A 12,368-nucleotide genomic window follows, 5' to 3' on the forward strand; every position below is an offset into this window, starting at 1 on the left:
TGAACGAATTCTCTCAGGTTAACCGGAGCAACTCTAAAGATTCTCTCAGCTTAACCGGAGCAAGTCTGAAGATTCTCTCAGTTAACCGGAGCAACTCATGAAGATTCTTCAGTTAACCGGAGCAACTCTGAGATTCTCTCAGCTTAACCGGAGCAATCTGAAGTTCTCTCAGCCTACATGTGTTGATACCATTTCATTTAGTCCATTCCAACATTATTATGAGCCGTCCTCCCTCAGCAGACTCCCCGTGCTTAACCCAACACTAGTCTTCTATCAACAGAAGACTGGAGCTGGTTTCAGCACCTACAGTACGGTACCAGGCTAGGGAACACAGTCTCAGACAACGATGTCATACCAATGGAGACTGTGGCTGGTTTCAACCTACAGTACGGTTACCAGCTAGGAGAAAAAGTCTCCAGACAAACGAGACTAGTAATAACAATGGAGACTGGAGCTGGTTTCAGCACCTACACGTACGGTACCAGCTAAGGAGAACAACTGTCTCAGACAAACAGGACTAGTCAATAACAATGGAGACTGTAGCTGGTTTCTGCACCTACAGGACGGTAACAGGCTAGGAACACGTCTCAGACAAACGGACTAGTCATAACAATGGAGACTGAGAGCTGGTTTCAGCACCTACAGTACGGATACCAGGCTAGGAGAACACAGTCTCAGACAAACAGACTAGTCAATAACATTGGAGGACGAGAGCGGTTCAGCACCACGTACGGACCAGCTAGGAGAACACAGTCTCAGACAAACAGACTAGTCAATAACATTGGAGGACCGGAGCTGGTTTCAGCACCTACAGTACGGTACCAGGCTAGGAGAACACAGCTCAGACAAACAGACTAGTCATAAACATTGGAGACACGGAGCTGAGTTTCTAGAACCTACATACGGTACCAGGCTAGGAGAACCACAGTCTCAGACAAACAGGACTAGTCAATAAAAATTGGAGAACTGAGCTGGTTTCTGCACCTACAGTACGGTACCAGCTAGTAGAACACGTCTCAGCAACACAGACTAGTCAAAACCAATGGAGACTGGAGCTGGTTTCAGACCTACAGTACGATACCAGGCAGAGAACACAGTCTCAGACAAACAGACTAGTCAATAACAATGGAGACTGGAGCTGGTTATCAAGAACCTGACATACGGTACCAGGCTAGGAAACACAGTCTCAGACAAACAGACTAGTCAATAACAATGGAGACCGGAGCTGGTTTCAGCACCTACAGTACATACCAGGCTAGGAGAACACCAGCTCAGACAAACAGAACTAGTCAATAACATGGAGACACGGAGCTGGTTTCAGCACCTACAGTACGGTCCAACTAGGGAGAACACAGTCTCAGACAAACAGACTAGTCAATAACATTGGAGACCGGAGCTGGTTTCTGCACCTACAGTACCACTACCAGGCTAGAGAGACACAGTCTCAGACAAACAGACTAGTCAATAACAATGGAGACTGTAGCTGGTTTCTGCACCTACAGTACGGTACCAGCTAGGAGAACACATCTCAGACAAACAGACTAGTCAATAACAATGGAGACTGCGAGCTGTTTTCAGCACCTACAGTACGGGTACCAGGCTAGGAGAACACAGTCTCAGACAAACAGACTAGTCAATACAATGGAGACTGGAGCTGGTTCAGCACCTACAGTACGGATACCAGGCTAGGAGAACACAGTTCAGACAAACAGACTAGTCATACAATGGAGACTGAGCTGGTTTCAGCACCTACAGTACGATACCAGGCTAGGAGAACAGCATCTCAGACAAAACAGACTAGTCAATAACAATGGAGACCGGAGCTGTTTCAGCACCTACATACGATACCAGGCTAGGAGAACACAGTCTCAGACAACAGACTAGTCAATAACATGGAGACATTACCTGGACGTCTCCTCCACTCCTCCACATGGGTCGTCTTCCAGAACCTTCACCATCTCCACAGAAGGAGCAGGATCCAGCATGGTGTCAGAGTCACCACCTGAAACAAGGGGGACAAACAATCCTTGAATCCACAAAACACTTCACACCTGAACACAAGGGTACAACTATCCTGTTCAATCTACAAAACACTTCTCACGCTCTCTCTCTCTCACAACACAAAGTTAGAAAGTTAAACTAGGCCAGAAGATCTCGTCACAGACAAAGAGTCCTTCGTCAGTTTTTGGGCGGGATATGTTTGTTTTTATATTGGCCAATTTGACCAATCAGCAGCGCATTTAATATACACTGATTACTGACGTACAGTGTTGGTACATTAATTACACTGATTACTGTGTAACAGTGTTGGTACATTAATTACACTGATTACTACGTACAGTGGGTACTTATTACCACTGATTACTGATGTACATGTTGGTAACTTAATTACACTGATTACTGATGTACAGTGTTGGTACATTAAATTACACGTGATTACTGACGTACAGTTTACATAATTACACTGATTACTGACGTACCGTGTTGGTACATTAATTACACTGATTACTGAGTACCGTGTTGGTACATAATTACACTGATTCTGATGTCAGTGTGGTACATAATACACTGGATTACTTGACGTACAGTGTTGGTACATGTAATTACACTGATTACTGTTTGTACAGTGTTGGTACATTAATTACACTGATTACTGACGTACAGTGTTGGTACATAATTACATGATTACTACGTACCGTGTTGGTACATTAATTACACTGATTACTGACGTACTGTTTGTACATTAATTACACTGATTACTGACTGTACAGTGTTGGTACATTAATTACACTGATTACTGACGTTCAGTGTTGGTACATTAATTACACTGATTACTGATTGTTACCTGTTGTACATTAATTACACTGATTACTGGAGGTACCGTGTGGGTACATTAATTACACTGATTACTGACGTACTGTGTTTGGTACATTAATTACACTGATTACTGACTGTACAGTGTTGTACATTAATTACACTGATTACTGACGTTCAGTGTTGGTACATTAATTCACTGATTACTGATGACCGTGTTGGTAGCATTAATTACACTGATTACTGACGTACCGTGTTGGTACATTAATTACACTGATTACTGACGTACAGTGTTGCTACATTAATTACACTGATTACTGACGTTCAGTGTTGGTACATTAATTACACTGATTTCTGATGTACAGTTGTTGGTACATTAATTACACTGATTCTGATGTACAGTGTTGTACATTAATTACACTGATTACTGGATGTTACAGTGTTGTACATTAATTCACTGATTACTGACGTACCGTGTTGGTACATTAATTCATGATTCTGACGTACCGTGTTGACATTTATACACTATTACTCATGTACAGTGTTGGTACATTAATTACACTTATACTGACGTACCGTGTTGGTACATTAATTACACTGATTACTGACGTACCGTGTTGGAACATTAATTAACACTGATTACTGACGTACAGTGTGGTACATTAATTACACTTATTACTGACGTACCGTGTTTACGGTACATTAATACACTGATTACGACGTACGTGTTGGAACATTAATTACACTGATTACTGACGTACAGTGTTGGTACATTAATTACACTGATTACTGACGCTACCGTGTGGGTACATTAATTACACTGATTACTGACCGTTCAGTGTTGTACATTATTACCACTGATTACTGACGTCAGTGTTGGTACAATTAATTACACTGATTACTGATGTGACAGTTTGGTACATTTAATTACACATTACTGACTGTACAGGTTGCACCATTAAGTTACACTGTTACTGATGTACAGTGTTGGTACATTAATTACACTGATTACTGATGTACAGTTGGTACATTAATTCACACTGATTACTGACTTACCAGTTGTTGGTACATTAATTACACTGATTACTGATGTACAGATGTTGGAACATTAAATTCACTGATTACTGACGTACAGTGTTGGTACATTAATTACACTGATTACTGACGTACGTGGTTGGTACATTAATACACTGATACTTGACGTACAGTGTTGGTACATTAATTCACATGATTACTGACGTAACAGTTTGGAACATTAATTACACTGATTACTGACGTACAGTGTTGGTACATTAATTACACTGATTACTGATGTACAGTGTTGGTACATAATACACTGATTACTGACGTACAGTGTTGGTACATTAATTACACTGATTACTGATGTACAGTGTTGGTACATAATTACACTGATTACTGATGTACAGTGTTGGTACATTAATTACACTGAGAGCTGACGGTACCAGTTGGTACATTAATTACACTGATTACTTGATCGTACCGTGTTGGATACATTAATTACACTGATTACTGACGTACCGTGTTGGTACATTAATTACACTGATTACTGATGTACAGTGTGGTACATTAATTACACTGATTACTGACGTTACAGTGTTGGTACATTAATTACACGATTACTGATTCGTACAGTGTTGGTACATTAATTACACTGATTACTGACGTACAGTGTTGGTACATTAATTACACTGATTACTGACGTCACCGTTGTTGGTACATTAATTACACTGATATACTGACGTACTGGTTGGTACATTAATTACACTGATTACTGAATGATGTACCAGTGTTAGGTACATTAATTACCAATATACTGACGTCTGCTAAGGGGTACATTAATTACACCTGATTACTGACCGTGTGTACCAGTGTTGGTACATTAATTACACTGAATTTACTGAGCGTACGTGTTGGTACATTAATTACACTGATTACTGACGTACAGTGTTGGTACATTAATTACACTGGATTACTGATGCGCTTAAGTGTTTGGTACATTAATTACACTGATTACTGATGTACAGTGTGTGGTAATTATATACACTGATTACTGATTACAGCTGTTGGTACATATTACAACTGATTACTGATGTACAGTGTTGGTACATTAATTACACTGATTACTGACGTACCGTGTGGTGTACATTAAATTACACTGATTACTGACTAACCGTGTTGGAACATTAATTACACTGATTATGACGTACATGTGTTGGTACATTAATACACTTCATTATCTGCGACGTTACACGTAGTTAGCTACATTATTATATACACTGATTATGCGACCTGTTGGGAACATTAATACACTGTATTACTGACGTACAGTGTTGGGTACATTAATTACACTTATTACTGACGTACCGTGTTGGCTTACACTTAAATTACACTGATTACTGATACGTTTGACCGCGTTAGGGAACCGATTTAATATACACTGGTACTGACGTACAGTGTGCTTGTTAACATTAATACACTGATACTGATCGTACCTGTTGGTACATTAATTACTATCGATACTGACGATCAGTGTTGGTACATTAATTACACCTGTATTAACATGACGTTCAGTGTTGTACATTCAATTACACTGACAGTTACTGACTGATACAGTAGTTGGTACATTAATTACACTGAATACTGAAATGTCCAGTTGGTACATTAATTACACTGATTACTGACGTGTACAGTGTTGGTACATTAATTACACTGTATACTATGACTGTACAGTTGGTTACATTAATTTACACTGATATGACGGTACAGTGTTGCGTACATTAATTACACTGATTACTGATTGTACAGTGTTGCGTACATTAATTACACTGATACTGATGTACAGTGTTGTACATTAATTACACTGAGTACTGATGTACATTTGGTCATTAATTACACTGATTACTGACTACGTGTTGACATTAATTCAAACACTGAATTACTGATTCGAATGTTGTGACATTAATTACACTGATTACTGACGTCAGTGTGAGTACAGTTATACTACTGAATTTACGGACGTTCTAGTGTTGGTCACATGAATTACATGATTACTGAATGTACAGTGTTGCTTTGTGTTTTTTTGAAACTCTTTTGGATGTCAAGTTGAAGATTTGTTTGCAACGTGGATGTTTCCCGGAAAGATTGTTCCAAAACAATTCGTGTCAAGTGGGAAGGTCCGTCAGTTTGGTCAACCAACAACCGGTGAGTAAAGTCCTATTGCAGCGATTCTTTCACAGATTAGAAAGGTTTCTCCAGTCACATCCTTATTGGGAAATATTAATTGGGTCAGTGAAGTCATTGGGGCCGGTGTAAGGAGGGCTGGGGTTTGGCTGGGGGAAGGAAGGCTGGAAGGAGGTTGCTGTTTGCTCCTGTTTGGGCGGGCTATCCTAGCTGAAGTGAATTCACAGTTAAGGTTGTGTTTCTGAACTGCAGAAGAGGGTTGTGATTGGTTGCATGTAATCTGACTGGGAGCAGGGTTGTGATTGGTTGTGTATTGACTGGGATGAGGGTTGGAGTGGTATTATGTTCTGACTTGAGAGAGGTCGTTGTGAGTTGTTGTGTTCGTGACTGGGAGAAGGGTTGTTATTTGTTGTGTTCTGACGAGAGGGCTGGGTGTGATTGGTCTGTGTTCTGACCTGAGAGGGTTGTGCGGGTGAATTGTTGCTTGTTCTGAATTGGTGAGAGGGTTGTGTTCTGATTGGTTGTGTTCTGTTTTGGAGAGAGGTGTGTTGTGAATTGGTTAGTGCTTTCTGTACTGGGAGGAGTGGTTTGATTGTTTGTGATGGTTGTGTTCTGACAGGAGAGGTATGTCCTGTGTCTGATGGATTGTGTTCATGATTGCGAGAGGGTTGGTTAGTTATTGGTTGTTTCATGACTGATGAGATTGTGTTTGCATTTGTTGATGTTCCTGACTCGAGGAGGTTTGTGGTTGTGACTTGGTGTGTTCTGTCTGAGAGAGGGTTGTTGTTCTGATTGTTGGTGTTCTGACTGAGAGAAGGGTTGTGTTGTGATTATGGTTGGTTCTGACAGAAGAGTTGTGTTGTGATTGGTTGTGTTTCGTCTCGAAGAGGGTTGGTGTCTGTGATTGTTGTGTCTACTGACAGAGAGGTTTGTGTTGTGATTGGCTTGTGTTCTTGACTGCGAGAGGTTGTGTTGTGATTGGTTAAGTGGTTCTGACTGGGAGAGGGTGTGTCATCTGATTGGTTGTGTTCGTGACTTGAGAGAGCGGATTGTGTTTGTGATTGGTAATGTGTTCTGATTGAGAGAGGGTTTAGTGTTCTGATTTGGTTGTTTCTGACAAGAGGGCTAATGCTGTGTGTGATTGGTTGTTCTGACTGTGGAGGTTGTTGTTGTGATTGTGTTGGTGTTCATGACTGAGGAGGTTGTGTTGTGATTGGTTGATCGTTCTGACTGGGAGAGGGCTGGGTGTTGTGAGATTGTTGTTGTTCTGAGATGATTAGCAGAGATTTTGATAGTATAAGCTTGTATAGCTGTTTCAAAATGCTATATGGCTGGAGAACAGATGCAAGACAGTCCTGTTTTGAATAAGTTTTGAAAAAGGAAGACATTTCATCGTGACTGCGCTGTGGATAATTCAATTCATTTCTTATCGCCTTGTAGACAGCAGTGTATTAAAACTCATCAATGCCATGAAAGGAGACGTAACTAAATGAGTAAATATATGGCACAGAAGATAATCAAAACCACGTCAGGATTCGACTTCTGTGCCCCTAACCAGTCTATTGGTTTTGATACCACAGGATCTTCTCTCCTCTTTTTTGAGTTGCTCCGGTTAAACTGAGAGAATCTTCAGAGTTGCTCCGGTTAAACTGAGAGAATCTTCAGAGTTGCTCCGGTTAAACTGAGAGAATCTTCTCACACTGTGGTTTATTAACTGATGTGGTGATGTTAATGTCTTTACGACCCGCATTTAGAAGTTACAAAGAAATAAACACAAACCTCTTAAAAGTATGTTGATAGCTTTTTCAACAAGTACACTTCAGTGCATAAAATAAAGCTTTAGTGCTTTCTTTTATGATCCTGTAAAGTATTTCTGGACAAGAGAAAGAGTAGTGGTTCAGCCTACACAGTTGTTGAGGACCAAATCTGCCCGTATTGAATTTAAAGTTCCCTGAATACCAAATAATACAAACTATAAAAATGCATCTACACAACAGGACATTCCTTGACAAAATTGAGTTAGCCTATACCGTACTCTCTGGTGAGAATTCTACACAATAGCAGGTTGATAGGTGCTTCCGTGCTTCTACACCTGCATTGCTTGCTGTTTGGGGTTTTAGGCTGGGATTCTGTACAGCACTTTGAGATATCAGCTGATGTAAGAAGGGCTATATAAATACATTTGATTTGATTTGATAGGTGGAACATTTGTAAGAGCTCTGGGAGAGTTGATAGCATTTCCTTTTGCTAATTAGGGGTCCTTAAMCCAATTGCCCACRATTGTGCCRTTTGGTTKYTATGCTAATASTATAGAATGTGTTTACAGCCGTTGTTAACCAACTTAAATACCCTGACCCTATGTGTCTTTCTTYCTCCACAGATCCTGAACAAATACGAGTCCTGGATCTCGTTTCTTAGCAGCGTCCGTTACTGGATGGCCTTCAACATCGAGCGAGCGTGTCAGTCCTACTTCGGCTGCGTCCAGTGCATCAGCGGACCACTGGGAATGTACAGGAACAACCTGCTCCACGAGTTCATAGAGGATTGGTACAACCAGACYTTCATGGGCAGCCACTGTAGCTTCGGCGAYGACCGCCACCTCACCAACCGCGTGCTGAGCCTGGGCTACGCCACCAAGTACACGGCCCGGTCCAAGTGCCTGACCGAGACCCCCATCACCTACCTGCGCTGGCTGAACCAGCAGACCCGCTGGAGTAAGTCCTACTTCAGAGAGTGGCTCTACAACGCCATGTGGTTCCACAAACACCACCTCTGGATGACCTACGAGGCTGTCATCACCGGGTTCTTCCCCTTCTTCCTCATCGCCACGGCGATACAGCTGTTCTACCAGGGGAGGATCTGGAATATCCTTCTCTTCCTGTTGATCGTCCAGGCGGTCGCCCTCATCAAGTCCTCCTTTGCCTCCTGCATGAGGGGCAACATYGTCATGGTCTTCATGTCCTTCTACTCAGTKTTGTACATGTCCAGTCTGCTACCGGCCAAGATGTTCGCTATCGCCACCATAAACAAGGCCGGCTGGGGCACGTCAGGGAGGAAGACGATCGTGACTAACTTCGTAGGGCTCGTTCCCATATCGGTCTGGTTCACCATCCTCTTCCTTGGCATTATCTATACGGTCGTCCAGGAAACCAGAAAAGATGTTCCTTTTCCAGACTCTGAAAAGATAGTGTTAATGGTGGGTGCGATAGTGTACGCCAGCTACTGGGTCATGCTGTTGACGTTGTACATGGTGCTGATCACTAAATGTGGCAAGAGGAAGAAAGAACAGCAGTATGATATGGTGCTGGATGTATGACATCTCCYTCCTTTCCTCCTCATCCTCCTCCTCCCCTGAAACTCCTCGGTTGGGTCTTAAACGCCACTCTATTTCCTGCATAGTGCACTACTTTTGACCAGGGTCCATAGAGGGCTCTGGTCAAAAAGTAACACACTTTTTTTTTTAGGGATCAGGGTGCAGTTTGAGGCGCAGACTATCTCCCTCTCAACAACGTTTACAAAGTGAAGAATCTCAAACTGCTCATTGATTGTTGGACTCTCGACGGKTGACGTGAAGTGAGGATGCCAGGAGAGCGATATCATTGCTGCTGTGACTGACTGCAACAAGGAACTACAGATATTTTCTTCTGAAACATTATGATGATGAGGTAAAAAAAAATAATTGGGAAATTGAACTCTTGATGGTGATGTGTTTTGCCAAATGGAAAACCACCAAACGGACATCCTGTTTTTCCACATAGATACACAGAGATGATATGCATAATGTCCTATGCACTTTTACGTCTCACTCCCATTGTGCATAATGCTTGACAGAGTCATTTGAAGATGAAATACCTCAGTGGTTAAGCTTTTCATTGTATGAGTGAGTGATCGGGATGGCTCAGAAAATGGCTCGTTCTTGATTATAACATAATTTATGATGTTTTTGGTCATATTTGTCTTTTTTTTTTATACACAGTTCTTAATGAAAGTCAAAGCTGGAATTTCTCAGTTCTTTTGGCCATGCTGTATCTGTTGACTTGTTACTTTGTAAGTTACATATTATATTTTAATGCCTTTTTATATAGACTTTTTTTTAAATTCTATTTTTGCTTTAATAACCACCAAAGATTCTTTATTTTCATTCATTTTKATATAAAATGGAGAGAAAAAAATGCATTGTGCATTCAACTGTTATAACAATGACGTGTGTATCTGACCAAAAAATGTGAAGTTAACAGCTGGGGTTTTGTCTGCAATGATAACAATAAAATGCAATTCTAGGGATAAGTTATTGAATACAAGAAGGGTGATTAACCTGTGTTTTTTTTATGTACAATGAGAGAAAACCAGCAATATTTATAAGAACATTCTGTGGTTTTCTAGATAATTCTATATTTAATAATATACATTTCATAATAGACCTTATAGAGACCGTCGTTCGTTTTGGAGAGGTAGCYGTTCTGCAGGATTTTKCTCCAGCCCTAATTTTAACATAGCCTTTCGCAAATCTAAATTAGCAAGACAGCACAAACAGATCTGGGACCAGGCTAGCTCTAACACACTCTATTCTACTGATCAGCACAAACTGATCTGGGACCAGGCTAGCTCTAACACACTCTATTCTACTGATCAGCACAAACTGATCTGGGACCAGGCTAACTGTTACTGCAGGGCTGGAGCAAAAGCCTGCCACGCAGTATCTCTTCAGGCGGCGGTTTTGACCACCTCTTGCCTTACTGTAGGACTTCCTGAAATAGGTTTYAAGGTTTCATACGAGTTCACATGAGGACATTCGTCACAAGATGCATTCTGAAAATTGCATAAACAATGCGTTAATCCACATCAGATTAAAATCCCAAAAGATACATTTTCGCAAAAATGTAATGATCTATTCCGGAGTACATACTCTTTAGAATCTTATTAGAATTGATCAGACCGAATATTGAACCGTGACTTTGGGATCATGGGTAGTAAGTATTATCATGAAGCACTTTTGTGTTGTGCCAAAAAATAAAAAAATAAAATATCTTACTATGTTTAGAAAGTTGTCATTATTAATCTGTAATAGTACTTCTGTCATAATGAATATGTGTGACTCCCTCGTGTCTTATAACACTGACGGTCAGTAAAAYACACTTGTTTGCACATAAAATGAGACATTCTCACTAGTGTAGAAGTGTTGGTTTACATTGGCGGATGTTGCTGTTTGGCTGCTGTTGTGTTTTATTGTTGCCATGGAGACAGCTGAACCTGGAGATCAGAGGGCCTTTCACCAGACAAGTATCACGGGGTGGAGAGTTGCCATGGAGACAGCTGAACCTGGAGATTAGAGGGCCTTTCTCCAGACAAGTATCACGGGTTGGAGAGTTGCCATGGAGACAGCTGAACCTGGGATTAGAGGGCCTTTCACCAGACAAGTATCACGGGGTGGAGAGTTGCCATGGAGACAGCTGAACCTGGAGATTAGAGGGCCTTTCACCAGACAAGTATCACGGGGTGGAGAGTTGCCATGGAGACAGCTGAACCTGGAGATTAGAGGGCCTTTCACCAGACAAGTATCACGGGGTGGAGATTTGCCATGGAGACAGCTGAACCTGGAGATTAGAGGGCCTTTCACCAGACAAGTATCACGGGGTGGAGAGTTGCCATGGAGACAGCTGAACCTGGAGATTAGAGGGCCTTTCTCCAGACAAGTATCACGGGGTGGAGAGTTGCCATGGAGACAGCTGAACCTGGAGATTAGAGGGCCTTTCACAAGACAAGTATCACGGGGTGGAGAGTTGCCATGGAGAAGCTGAACCTGGAGATAAGGGCCTTTCTCCAGACAAGTATCACGGGGTGGAGAGTTGCCATGGAGACAGCTGAACCTGGAGATTAGAGGGCCTTTCTCCAGACAAGTATCAGGGTGGAGAGTTGCCATGGAGACATTTGAACCTGGAGATTGAGGGCCTTTCTCCAGACAAGTATCACGGGGTGGAGAGTTGCCATGGAGACAGCTGAACCTGGATTAGAGGGCCTTTCTCCAGACAAGTATCACGGGGTGGAGAGTTGCCATGGAGACAGCTGAACCTGGAGATTAGAGGCCTTTCTCCAGACAAGTATCACCGGGGTGGAGAGTTGCCATGGCAGAGAAGCTTATTTATTGTACACACAAACGTTTTAGTATAAAGTAGCAGAGTAGTGAAATCAGTCGTCTAGACTTGACCATTCCATAAGAATCCTCTCACTAATCTTCCCAGGTCATCCAGGAGGTTCAGTTTGAATGAGATACATCACACAGTATTAATGGGGAAGATTTTATTTTTCTTTAAGCAGAATTCTCCCACAGAATTCTCCCACAGAATTCTCCCACA

At 41.7% G+C, this 12,368-nt stretch overlaps 1 protein-coding gene across 1 annotated transcript; it reads left to right on the forward strand.

Annotated features, from left to right (window-relative positions):
- The first annotated feature begins 8,090 nt into the window (after positions 1-8,090).
- LOC111953782 (hyaluronan synthase 2) lies at positions 8,091-11,046 on the forward strand. The gene has a single exon (XM_023973273.3). It carries the CDS (start codon positions 8,330-8,332, stop codon positions 9,329-9,331), a length of 1,002 nt encoding a protein of 333 aa, XP_023829041.2. The 5' UTR covers positions 8,091-8,329; the 3' UTR covers positions 9,332-11,046.
- Positions 11,047-12,368: the final 1,322 nt, after the last annotated feature.

This window comes from Salvelinus sp. IW2-2015, linkage group LG27 (genome assembly GCF_002910315.2).
Source record: "Salvelinus sp. IW2-2015 linkage group LG27, ASM291031v2, whole genome shotgun sequence".
NCBI classification, from domain to species: Eukaryota; Metazoa; Chordata; class Actinopteri; order Salmoniformes; family Salmonidae; genus Salvelinus; species Salvelinus sp. IW2-2015.